This window comes from Rattus rattus, chromosome 8, assembly GCF_011064425.1.
Source record: "Rattus rattus isolate New Zealand chromosome 8, Rrattus_CSIRO_v1, whole genome shotgun sequence".
Lineage (NCBI taxonomy): Eukaryota > Metazoa > Chordata > Mammalia > Rodentia > Muridae > Rattus > Rattus rattus.
Window position 1 is genome coordinate 59,431,692 of NC_046161.1, and position 12,811 is coordinate 59,444,502.

Genomic DNA, 12,811 nt, shown 5'->3' on the forward strand with positions numbered 1-12,811 from the left:
GAGCCAAGGTTACATGGAGAAACCCTGTCTCGAAAAAGAAAAAAAGAGGAGTTGGGGATTTAGCTCAGTGGTAGAGCACTTGCCTAGCAAGCGCAAGGCCCTGGGTTCGGTCCCCAGCTCCGAAAAAAAAAAAAAGAAAAAAAAAAAAAAAAAAAAAAAGATTATAAAGTTGGCTACTGGGGTTGGGGATTTAGCTCAGTGGTAGAGCGCTTGCCTAGGAAGCGCAAGGCCCTGGGTTCGGTCCCCAGCTCCGGAAAAAAAAGAACCAAATAAATAAATAAATAAATAAAGTTGGCTACCATATTCAGACATTAGACAATCTATAGCTTTTAAAATTATAGACTTATAAGAAGGAAGTAAAAATACACAAAGGCTGCCAAGATGGCCCAGCTAACAAAGGGACTGGCTCCCTTTTCTGGGGATCTGACTCCTATTGTCTCCCCCAGAATGTATACGGTGAAAGAAATGAGTCCACAACCTGCGGACTCTGACCTCTGACTGCCACATGCACACACATAAATTAAGTAATTAAAAAAAATTTAAATACATATACAAAATGTTTGAAACAGAGTCCAGCATACAGCCAACTCTCTACTCTTGGGCTCAGAGGATTGCTCATCACGCTAATGGTCCCAAACCTCCCTCATGATCTCAACAGCCCCTTACCTGTCCTTCAAGAGACCTACAGAAACCCCTCTGTTCCCTAACCGCGGGCCTGCGCAGAGGCGCCCCCTGCTGTCTCTTCTGCATGCCCGGCAGACGCGCCTGCGCAGCTAACGTGCAGAGCTCAAGTCCACCGGGAGGTGGCAGAGTGGAGCAGTAGGGAAGCCCAGGCCTGACCACTCCACCACTTCACTCGTCATTCTCTTCCCCTTGTCCCCATCATCTTCCTCTGTCCCCAGTCCCCTTTGCCCCTGCAGAATTGAAGGTGAGGGCAAAGATGGAGTCCCTGGTGGTGTCATGGCAGCCGCCCCCTCACCCCACCCAGATCTCTGGATATAAACTCTACTGGCGAGAGGTGGGAACAGAGGAGGAGGCAGATGGTGACCGCCCCCCAGGGGGCCGTGGAGATCAGGCTTGGGATGTCGGGCCGGTGCGGCTGAAGAAGAAAGTCAAGCAGTATGAGCTGACCCAGTTAGGTGAGTAGGCCTGGGCTTGGGAGGGCCATGGGCAAGCTAAAAACAGGGAGAGTGACCCCCATGGCCTTCCCCAGTCCCTGGCAGGCTGTACGAGGTGAAGCTAGTAGCTTTCAACAAGCACGAGGACGGCTACGCTGCTGTATGGAAGGGGAAGACGGAGAAGGCGCCCACACCAGGTGAGGGGGTGGGGCAGTAGGGGTCTCAGAGTCTCCTTTTCTCTTTTCTTTACCAGCCAGCAGACAGTGTGCATGCCACAGCCACCCAGCACACCCTCCTGGGCAGGAGTTTTCCTGTCCTAGACATGCCCCTCATTCTCAAGCTGAGCAGAGCAAATAGGGAAAGTTTGGAAAGAGAAACTCCATGTCTGATGCGTGATTCCTGGCTCTAATTTTAATCTTTAGACAGTTTTTAAGATCACATCCACTTATACCACACGATTCATCAGATTGTCCCATAGTTTTCTTTTAAGATTTATTTATTTATTTATTTATTTATTTATTTATTTATTTTTTTATTTTTTTTTGGTTCTTTTTTTCGGAGCTGGGGACCGAACCCAGGGCCTTGCGCTTCCTAGGCAAGTGCTCTACCACTGAGCTAAATCCCCAACCCCTATTTATTTATTTTATATACCAGAGTACACTGTACTTGTCTTTGGACACACCAGGAAAGGGCATAGGATCTCACTACAGATGGTTGTGAGCCACCATGTGGTTGCTGGGATTTGAACTCAGGACCTCTGGAAGAGCAGTCAGTGCTCTCAACCACTGAGTCATCTCTCCAACCCCATCCCATAATTCTTAAGTACACAGCGGTTTGTCACCTTGATGATCCATTCTGACAGTCAGAAGCCAAAACCCTGGGTTCTAATTCCAGCTAGGTGATATTCTCACTCAGCAAGTGTTTTACTAAGTATCTACCACGTGCCAGCTCTGTTCTGGAAAATTAGCAATGAGCAGCATGAATAAGATATCTGTTCTCTGGGAATTTGTTTCATGCTTATCTAATAAACATTTGTCATCACCAAATAGTATCCCAGACAGTTTTCTACCCACGCTGTAAGTATTAACTAATCCAACCTCCTAAGAACCCTCATGAGGGGACCAGTGAGATGGTTCAGCAAGTGAAGGGTGCTTGGTACAAGCCAGATGACCTGAGCTTGTTTCCCGGCACTCCCCAAATTGTCCTCTGACCCCCACATGCATAGAGTAGCGCTCATTCCCTTCCCTCCACACAACAAATACATGTGTGATCGAGAAGACACAGTGATTGAGAATTTTAAAGAAACAAATGTAAAAAAAGAAGGAGGAGGAGGAGGGAGAGGAGGAGGAGGAGGTGGGGGAGGAGGAGAAGAAGAAGAAGAAGAAGAAGAAGAAGAAGAAGAAGAAGAAGAAGAAGAAGAAGAAGAAGAAGAAGAAGCAGCAGCAGCTCGAGATGTAGGTGCTGTCGTCAGATCCATATAAGAATATAGAACAGAGCTACAGAGAAATCCCACAACTTCTCCAAAGCCACATAGCCAGTAAGTGACAGAGAAGGAGTTTCAACCAAAGGAGCCTCGCTCCAGAGTCATGGCATGCTTTCTCTGTCACATTTTCATCAGTGATGGGATGTGTCACAGTCACTCTATGTGTGACCTTAGCAAAAATTCACTTCAACTCCTGGGAGCCTCAGTTGCAGCAGGAATAACGTCACCCAACTTACAGGATCAAAATAGAGGCCCGGTGCCAGCTATGGTATCCCACAGCTGTAACCCCTGTGCTAGAGGATCAGAGGCAAGAGCTAGCCTGGGCTACTACATAATGAACATCTGCCCACTCTCCTTACACTTGGATTTTCCCCTCTAGATCTGCCTATCCAGAGGGGGCCACCGTTGCCTCCGGCCCATGTCCACGCGGAATCAAACAGCTCCACCTCCATTTGGCTTCGGTGGAAGAAGCCAGACTTTACCACAGTCAAGATTGTCAACTACACTGTGCGCTTCGGCCCCTGGGGGCTCAGGAATGCCTCCCTGGTCACCTACTATACCAGGTATCAGCAAGGGGAGGGCAACTGGAATAGTAAACTAGCGGGCTCAGCTATGGCTAGGGCACACCCAGAATCTACACAGAAGTCTCTTTAGGACTGCTGACCAGGGGGTAACAACGAGGGAGACTTGTCTGGTCCCACCCCTAATGACCGAGTGTGTGGTCACCCTTTGGTGTGAGTGGGATGCCATCCACTGGCTGGGACCCTGCCCTCCCATCATGGAGAAGATAGCTTAAGGAGCTGCTGGTCTGATTGAGAAGACGCCCTGTGAAAGCCAAGAGAGATAAACTAAGCCAAGGATAGGTAGATACCTCAGAAGTGACTGGTCCCCCCAGTAAAGAATAACTTAGATTAATTCAGGAAGGCATCCCCGAGGAGAGAAGGGTCTGCTTTGGAGATTAGATATGGAATAGCATATGTCCGACCTCTCTGTCGTTTGCCTGGCTGTGTGTGGGAGGGGAGGTTAGTGTCCCTGAGTAGTAGCACCCTGAGTAGCAGGGTGGGGCCTGGCTGGAGGCAGGGGCTTATGTCTGGGGTTCTGCCTGGCTTGAGGCCTGTCTGAGGGCACTAGTCCTATCCCTTCTCCTGGAAGCTCTGGAGAAGACATCCTCATTGGCGGGCTGAAACCATTTACCAAGTACGAGTTTGCAGTACAGTCCCATGGTGTGGATATGGATGGGCCTTTTGGCTCTGTCGTAGAACGCTCCACCCTGCCTGACCGTGAGTATCCACTGCCCTCTTCCCGCCTGTGTCACCATTGTCTGGGTCCAATGAAAGAGGAAGAAGAGGAGGCTGTGCCCTCAGCCCCTAACCCTTAGTAGGGGCCGTGCCTCTGACTCTTCACCCCCTCCCCTGCGCTGCAGGGCCCTCAACACCTCCTTCTGACCTGCGTCTGAGCCCCCTGACACCATCCACTGTTCGATTACACTGGTGTCCCCCCACGGAGCCCAACGGCGAGATCGTGGAGTATCTAATTCTCTACAGCAACAACCACACCCAGCCGGAGCACCAGTGGACACTGCTCACCACAGAGGGTAAGGACGCTCATCCCTGCTTCCTTCCCTCTTGTTCTGAGGGCTCCCGAGAGCGGAGGCTGCAGCTACTGTCTGGTGCAGAGTTGGCTTGCCCATGGCGCTCTGGCCTCCTGCCTACGTTCTACCTGCCACCCTACCACAGGAAACATCTTCAGTGCAGAGGTACATGGCCTAGAGAGTGACACTCGGTATTTCTTCAAGATGGGAGCCCGGACCGAGGTGGGGCCTGGGCCCTTTTCCCGCTTGCAAGATGTGATCACTCTACAGGAGACATTCTCAGGTACCAGGCAGGAGGGAGGAGGGCCTTGGGCAGCCTGAGGTCCCAAGAGCCCTGGATTGGCTCCCAAGGCCCTGCCTTCTGGAAATGGCATTTCTTTTACTTTGGAGCCCTTGGGAGTGGGGGATGGGGAGCAGTGACAGCTTGATAGAGGGACTGTCAGCTTTGAGGGGTCTTTTATTATTTCATCCTCTCTCTCTCTCTCTCTCTCTCTCTCTCTCTCTCTCTCTCTCTGTGTGTGTGTGTGTGTGTGTGTGTGTGTGTGTGTGTGTGTGTGTTTGGCACAGTTCATATGTGAACGTCAGAGACATCAGAGAGTTGGTTTCATACGGATCTCTCTTTGCCTGGAGCATTGGTGAGCTCCTGAGTTCCGTGAAGAAGTGGACAGCAGGCTGGACAGACACTCACAGGGTTCAATTAAGATACTAAATGAGGGCTGGAGAGATGACTCAGCAGTTAAGAGGACTGACTGCTCTTGTAAAGGTCCTGAGTTCAATTCCCAGCAACCACATGGTGGTTACCATCTGTAATGGGATCTGATGCCCTCTTCTGGCGTGTCTGAAGACAGTAACAGTGTGCTCATATATGTAAAATAAATAATTAAATAAATATTTTTTTAAAAAAAGATACAAAATGAGAACCCAGGGCCCCTTATTGAAAAATTATTGAAGATATGAAGATGGGCCAACGGGGCACCAACCACACATAGGATCATGGAGCATGAGGGCCTGAGTTCAAATGCCCAGCATCCATGTAAAAGTTGGATGTGGCTGTGTATGCTGTAATCCTTGCCGAGGAAGCAAAGACAGGATATCTCTGGGGCTGAAATAGTCACTCGAGGTGGACCTCTGACCTCCACACCACACATACATTCCCTTGTGTGCCTCCCCACATGAACATATGCAGACATCACACACACACACACGTAACTACACACCACACCTAGAGCCCATCTAGATTAAACATATATACGCCACGAAGCCCTTGTTGCCAAGTGGAAGACTTCTTCACCGAAAATCTGATTCTACAGAGTCCAGTTTTGTGAAGAGAGGCAGGTGGTGCATAGCAGAGAAGACCATGGTGGACTCAATATGAGGCCTATACTATAGTAAGGTCCTGTGGCTTTCTGTACTTCAGTCAGAAGGCAGTGAGCTTCCAAGCCAGGTGTGGTGGCACAGAACTTCGATCCCAGCACTTGGGAGGCAGAGGCAGACAAATCTCTGCGTTCAAAGCCAGCCTGGTCTACAGAGTGAGTTCCAGGACAGCCAGAGCTATAAGAGAATCCCTGTCTCAAAACAAACTAACTAACTAACAAACAAACGAGAGAGAGAGAGAGAGAGAGAGAGAGAGAGAGAGAGAGAGAGAGAGAGAGAAGCGTGAGCACCCTGAAGAGACTAAGGCTAGCAGTGTTCCATAGAAGCCCTCACCTCTGGTTTATGAGCACTGTGCCGTACTGTCTTTGAATTACACTGTTCTCCTCCCCACCAGACTCCTTGGATGTGCACTCTGTCACAGGCATCATCGTGGGCGTCTGCCTGGGACTTCTCTGTCTCCTGGCCTGCATGTGTGCTGGCCTGCGACGAAGCTCGCACAGGTGAACGAGGGAACCATTGAGACTAAGAGAGTTACCAGGAAGGGCTGCCTCTGAAGCCCCGATATAGTTAGAGCTATGGAGATGGAGTGGAGTTCAGTGCTACTTTTGCCCTCATGCGAGGCCCTGGGCTCCATCGTCAGGACAATAACAAGTCGATAATTTATTTATTAGCATTTTGAGATGAAGGATTGGAGGCGTTGATCACATGAGACTGTAGAATAAACCAAGGGGAGCCTCCCCCCCCCCCGTACCCGCCTCCCCTCACCTCAGAGCAGGCTGAGCTACCTGTGGGCTTTTCTCATAGCTTCCCTGCTGGAAGCTTAGATGGAAAAGCTCCACGTCGCCATTCAAAGAAGGGTGCCATTTGAGGGGTGGGGCCGGATGGACTGTATTCCTTCCTTTCCGGTTGATCACACCACACCAGGAAGCCAAATCCTCTACTCTTGTCTGACCCATAGCTTTGTTCCTGTTGCTCACAGGGAAGCCCTCCCCGGACTGTCCTCCACAGCCACCGCTGGGAACCCAGCACTCTACTCAAGAGCTCGGCTCGGGCCCCCCAGTGTCCCCGCTGCCCATGAGTTGGAGTCCCTCGTGCATCCTCGTCCCCAGGACTGGTCCCCACCGCCCTCGGATGTGGAAGACAAGGCTAAAGTGCACAGCCTTATGGGTGGCAGCGTTTCAGATTGCCGAGGCCACTCCAAGAGAAAGGTGAGGCTGGAGTCTCGGTAGGTCCTAAACTCACACGGACCCATTCCCAAATCAAACACTAGGGGGCGCCAGAGCACAACTTCTGACGGCGAGACTCACACCAGGCCCTGAGCTATCTAGAGAAAGTCTGTCTGCCCCACCTGGAAGGGCACCAGAGCTGCGAGCACCCATACTTCTCCTCACTAACCTAATATGGAGAAAAGAAGCTGGTCCCTTTGCTGTGGCCAAATAGGGCTGGCCCCAGGATAAGGTGAGATACCGTAGGCCAGGTTCCCTGGTGGCACACCCTGACCAAATGGACAGTCAGTCCTCCCATCTCTCCACTTTCCTCTGCAATAAGGAAGAGTCCACCAGGTTTGGGAGCTTCCGATTTTGCGATTTTGCACATCAAGTGTTATTAGGCTTATGACTCCGCCCTTCCTATCCTCCCAACCTCAGTTCTTACCCCTGCCTGGAGGAAGGGCTTTAGCGCAGAACCTATCTGGAGATAACAGGGGCCCACAGGTCTGGACCCTGCATACCATACTATCTTCTTCTTTCTCTGCAGATCTCCTGGGCTCAGGCAGGGGGACCGAACTGGGCAGGCTCCTGGGCAGGCTGTGAGCTGCCCCAGGGGAGTGGTCCACGGCCGGCTCTAACCCGGGCTCTGCTGCCTCCAGCCGGAACTGGGCAGACACTGCTGCTGCAGGCCCTGGTGTATGATGCCATAAAGGTTGGTCAGTGTTGTGAGAGGAAGAGGGAGGCAGGAGGGGAAAGCCCTATGCATTTCCAGGGACAGAAAGGTATTTGGAAGACCTTGTAGCTTCCAAAGGGGAGCGGGTGACAGGAAGCCAGTTTGGAGCGGTCCCTTCTTTACCTGGACCTAATGGCTTATAGTAGACTTACAGAGTATCTGAAGGTAGCCCTAACCCCTCAGATACGGTCAGCCCCTGCTGCTCTTTATGGAGGTCCTGTGCCTAGTACTTTCTGGTAGCCTGAGTGAGGGCGAACGTGGCATCCTGTACTTCTCGCCTCTACAAGACCCTGAGCATCTCAGGTGGAACTGTGCTTGTGTTGTCCAATGGGGAGTCAGCCTCTCCCCACCCTACACGTGTTTGATCATTTCTCTGAAGACCATCCTCAGAGATGCTCACCTTCTGTTCCCCACTCTGCCAGAGCAACGGGAGAAAGAAGCCGTCCCCAGCCTGCAGGAATCAGGTGGAGGCTGAAGTCATTGTCCACTCCGATTTCGGTGCATCCAAAGGATGTCCTGACCTCCACCTCCAAGACCTGGAGCCCGAGGAGGCCCTGCCTGCAGAGGTTCTGCCTCCCACCGCCGGGGTTGTGGATCTGTCCCAAGGAGCAGACTGGCTGGGCAGGGAGCTGGGAGAGTGCCAACCAGCAACCACTGGGCCAGAGAGGCTCACCTGCTTGCCAGAAGCAGCCAGTGCCTCCTGCTCCTGCTCAGACCTCCAGCCCAGCAGTGCTGTAGAGGAGGCCCCTGGGAAAGGCTGCCAGCCCAAAGCCCTGTGTCCTCTAGAAATCAGCCCAAGCCTTCCCAGAGCCCCTGTCTCCTCTGCTCAGGTCCCCTGAGCAGAAGGCTGATACATGACATGCATGGCCACACATGTGTGTATCAGAGATATCAACAAGCCCTTTGGAGCCTCTAGGATCCTTTGGCCTGGGTGAGGGAGAACTTTATTCTCTCCCCTATATTTTGCATCACATATGTGATACAGGAGGGACTTGAGACACAGCTGCATGTGATGGACAGGTGTGAAGTCACGTGTGTGTGTGCTGGTTGAGCTGGGAAACCTCTCCCTATGAAGCAGTCACTGGGGTCTGATTGACCCTCCATAGCAGGACGGTGTACCAGTGATCAGTGCCAGGTCTTTGAGCTTTAGCCTTGTCACCTAGCCTTTTATTACACTCTGAGAGTGTCTCCAGTGCTGTGTCTACAAAGAGGTGCCAGCCCCTCTTCGATCAGCTGTGCTGAGCGGAGTGCCAGTCAACCGCAGGCCTACGACACGGCAACAGCACGGCCGTCATCCCCCTGGCCTCCTAAGGTCCAGACGGCTGGGTGAACCCAGCTCTCCTTTGAGCAGCTCTGTACCTAATTTTGTAATCTGGGAAGTGCCTGGTTTGGGAAATCTTCTTTCGCCCCACCCCCATCCCCCATCCCTCGTTGCCCCTTCATTGTTCTGGTGGTCTGTCTCATGTCATCTTGCTCCCTAATCCTGGGGCCCTTCTCTTTCCCATGATGCCCCTTATTTCCTCACGGCTGTTTCCATTTCTGTCTCCCACGCTTGTCTTTGTGTTGTGTGTTTCTCGTCCCTGAGTTCAACCTATGCACCCTTCCCTAACAACATGACTACCTCATGTCTGCCTCAGACCATAGTGTGACCGCTGGGTCCCCACAGCTCCCCTGCCAACCGCCTTCCTGGGCAGATGACCCACTCCAGGTAGATCTGGAGAAGACTTTGTAGCTTCCCTGGCTGCCGTCTCCTTGGTATTGAGATGCGAAGGTTTTCTATGGAAGATGAATCCAGGCCACACCAGGGAAGCCCTGAGAAGGGGTAGGCACTGATACCAAAAGGCTTAGTAAAATGACTGCCCCCCATCTGCACAGAGAAATGGGTGCATGCTTTGCCATGCAGTCCTGGCCGAAGCTGAAGGGGTGAGGAGAAGGTAGTTACCAGAGCTGCAGTGACTCAGCTCCCTGACCTTGGAGCCTTGAACCTGACTGGATTCAGGGTGGCCAAGAGTTTCCTCCAAGATGCTAGAAGGGAAGTCTCTGCACAGGAAAAGGGCGGCTGGCCCATTTTGTTTTATCTTTCTTTACACTGAATCCGGAAATCATCTTACCACACAGGGCCAAGCCTGATTGGTATTTCCTGAGTCACAGAAGCCATACCATCTCCTTGATTTCTCACTTCAGCCGTGTTCCAGGATCATCGAATGTGGGATCTGTGCTCTCTCACTGCACATCTTTCTATTTTACCGGCTGGCACACCAACCGTTAACTCTGGCTTCTGGGCCAAATTAGAAATAACCAGTCTATCTCTCTATATCTTCCTTCCTTCCTTCCTTCCTTCCTTTCTCTTTCTTTCTTTTTTTTTTTTTTTTTTTTTTGTCTTTCAGTGGAGTTGCAGCTCCTGAAACATCTGTGTTTATAAGCCTCATGTGTCACTCATGTATGACTCCACCTACATTTCCTCCCCCCCCTTCAGCCAGCCTATGATAACACTAAAGATTATTAATGCTGGTTTCGTATCTCGTTAAAGACAGGATTGTCACTTGAACTACTTCTGCAGCATTCAGAGTGGCCATGGCCAACACCACCGGATGTTTTTTCATTGCTCTGAAGGTCAAAAGTCTCATTTTGTTTTCCTGGTTAGATTCCCCACCCCCAACCCCCCTTGCCTTGAATGAAATAACCGTTTTAACAGTAGGCTCTTAGCATCACACCACATAGTCATTCCTCATGTTCTTGTTTAACAAGCACTGAGGTTCTGGTTTAAATTAAACAGCTGCAAATGAGACAATTTATAACCCATTAGGCTGGGTGGAAAATTGTTTCTCAAAAGCAAATAAGTAATAAATCTGGTATCTGCCTATAACTCACAGTTGATAAGAAAGTAGCCAGTACTCACTAGCGTTATATATGATTTGGGTTCTGAGTAACTGGGGAGTGTTAGATTTGTGACTTTGTAGCAGCAGGTTTTATTAGGAAAGAGTCTATTGGCCTTTTACAGGGTATTAATCCCTTTGTCGCTTACCATGGATGCCTTAAGTTCTTTTGAGTCTCATTTAAGAACCTCTCTTTTCTCGAAGCATGACGAGTGCACTTGATACTTACTTGCTCACTCATTTACCTGTCCCTCCTTCGTGCTGGTTTATTTCCTCACACTTTCCAGCATCATGCTTCCTCCTTACAAATATGATATTCTTTAGTGTTACACTAAGGCATTGATCATGTATCTGTCCCTGTAATGAATTAATAAACTATTTTCCAGACATGTTGCTCTCTCTTTTAACTTTAAAGATTTCTTTTGCATGTTGCTTTGCACAGAGGCCAGAGCACTTCTGATCCTCTGGAACTGGATTTTTCCAGTTGCTGTGAACCATCCAGGATGGGCACTGAGAACCAAACCAGGGTCCTCCGCAAAAGCAATAAACACTGGCAACCACTGAGGCATCCCGCAGCCTCAAGATGTGTACTAGGAACCAACTGACTAGAGTTTCCTCAGTCTTCCTACCCAAGAGGTTTATTTCCTGCCAGGATGGGCAACAGAAAAAATCTGAGAGTAGAGAAGATGGGCCCAAGAAAAAACCTAAAGCCTCAGCTGGGTGTGGTGGCGCTTATCTTTAATCCCAGCACTCACGAGGCAGATGCAGGTGCACCTCTGAGTTTGCAAAGGCTAGCCTGGTCTACAGAGAGTTCTGGGACAGCCAGGGCTACACAGAGAAAGCTTGACTTGAAGAAAAAGAAAAGAAAACCAAAAAACCCCTGCCTCCTCTTTCCCACTCAGTAAGCATGTAGGAAACAAGCATGAACATAAGCACACACTCTCCCCACACGGATACACACATATTTACAAAAAAAAATTCAGGACTGGAGAGATGGCTGCTCTTCCAGAGGTCCTGAGTTCAATTCCCAGCAACCACATGGTGGCTCACAACCATCTGTAATGGGATCTAATGCCTTCTTCTGAAGACAGCAACAGTGTAGTTGTACTCATAAAAATATTAATAAAAATTTTTAAAAATTTGTAAGTTAAAAGGGGGCTGCAAATGTCATTGTGCAGTTGAAAACTTTCCTAGCATGTGTACTGAGTGTTTGCCTACACACACACACACACACACACACACACACACACACACACACACACACACGCACACCACGTGAATGCTTCCTAAGTTGGAGGACTGTATCAGATCCCTGCCAACCCTTTGAAATTGTGGTCCGTGGATGTGTTGAGCCACATCACGGCTGACCTGGGATACGCCGGCTACCGGTGCACCCTTACGCTCACTCTGCAAGTGTGCACTCCTTCACAAATACCCTCAAGTGCGTACGGTCTCAGAACTTTCCACGCTCAGACCCGTACTCCACACATCTCAGAATCACAGCTGAGATCTCTAAGGAGCCTAGAAAGTGCCTCTTCAGTGGGAGGAATCACAGGCCAGCAGAGGCTGTCATACCCAGGACCACCCCCAAAGTGACTGGTGGGCCAGGCTCCGAGTTAATTGACAGATCATACAGAGAGATACTGCACATTTTGCACGCAGCAGAATAGCCATTATTTGCATATCACTCTCAGACCAAGGTTGTGATAAAGAAGAATTAAACACTTGTCAAGATGAATTTAAAATGACAGCAATTCAGGACACCAGTTTGACCTCTCCGGAGCCCAGAACATGCCAATAAGGGGTGGTTGATGATTCAAGGCCTGCAGGAGGGCCTTCCAGGACTTTCAGCCCCAAGGGGGCCCCTTCTTCAGTACTACCTTCCCTGTTGTCTGTAGAGGCCTCTCTCTGGCCCTTCCTCAATGACTCCTTTTATGACTGTGGCAGGCTGGGGTCTCTGCGCTGGAATCTCGTCAGTGTTCACGGGTTATCTTCTCAGGCTTATACTAACGCAGATCTGTCTGTGGACAGACGTCTGCACTCTACAGGTCTGATGGTTTTCTGTTTTGATTTTTTTTATTTATTTACTTATTTACTTTTGGTTTTTCAGACTGGGTTTCTCTAGCTGTCCTGGAAGTAGCTCTAAAGACCAGGCCTCAAATTCACAGTGATCCTCTGCCTCTGCCTCCTTAGTGCTGGGACTGAGCTGTGCGCCACCACTGCCTGGCTTTTTGTTTTGTTTTGGTTCTTGTTGTTGTTTTAGACATGGTTTCACTATGTAGCCGTGACTGCCCTAAAACTCTATGTAGATCAGGGTGGCCTTGAACTCACAGAGATCCACCTGCCTCTACTTCCCAAGATGTGTGTCATTACCCTCGGCTCTTCTTAATGTTTTTTTAAATTAGAGAATTGTAGGACATTTGTGTGT

At 50.1% G+C, this 12,811-nt stretch overlaps 1 protein-coding gene across 1 annotated transcript in view; it reads left to right on the forward strand.

The window, feature by feature from the left end:
* The window catches only part of Igdcc4 (immunoglobulin superfamily DCC subclass member 4), a 33,320-nt gene extending 24,965 nt beyond the window's left edge, over positions 1-8,355 (forward strand). The window contains 10 exon segments of the mRNA XM_032909787.1: positions 903-1,139; positions 1,214-1,315; positions 2,981-3,164; positions 3,754-3,881; positions 4,025-4,195; positions 4,338-4,475; positions 5,961-6,066; positions 6,546-6,774; positions 7,322-7,486; positions 7,930-8,355. Coding sequence (XP_032765678.1) covers positions 903-1,139; positions 1,214-1,315; positions 2,981-3,164; positions 3,754-3,881; positions 4,025-4,195; positions 4,338-4,475; positions 5,961-6,066; positions 6,546-6,774; positions 7,322-7,486; positions 7,930-8,346 — 1,877 coding nt within the window. The 3' untranslated portion in view covers positions 8,347-8,355.
* The last annotated feature ends 4,456 nt before the right edge of the window (positions 8,356-12,811 follow it).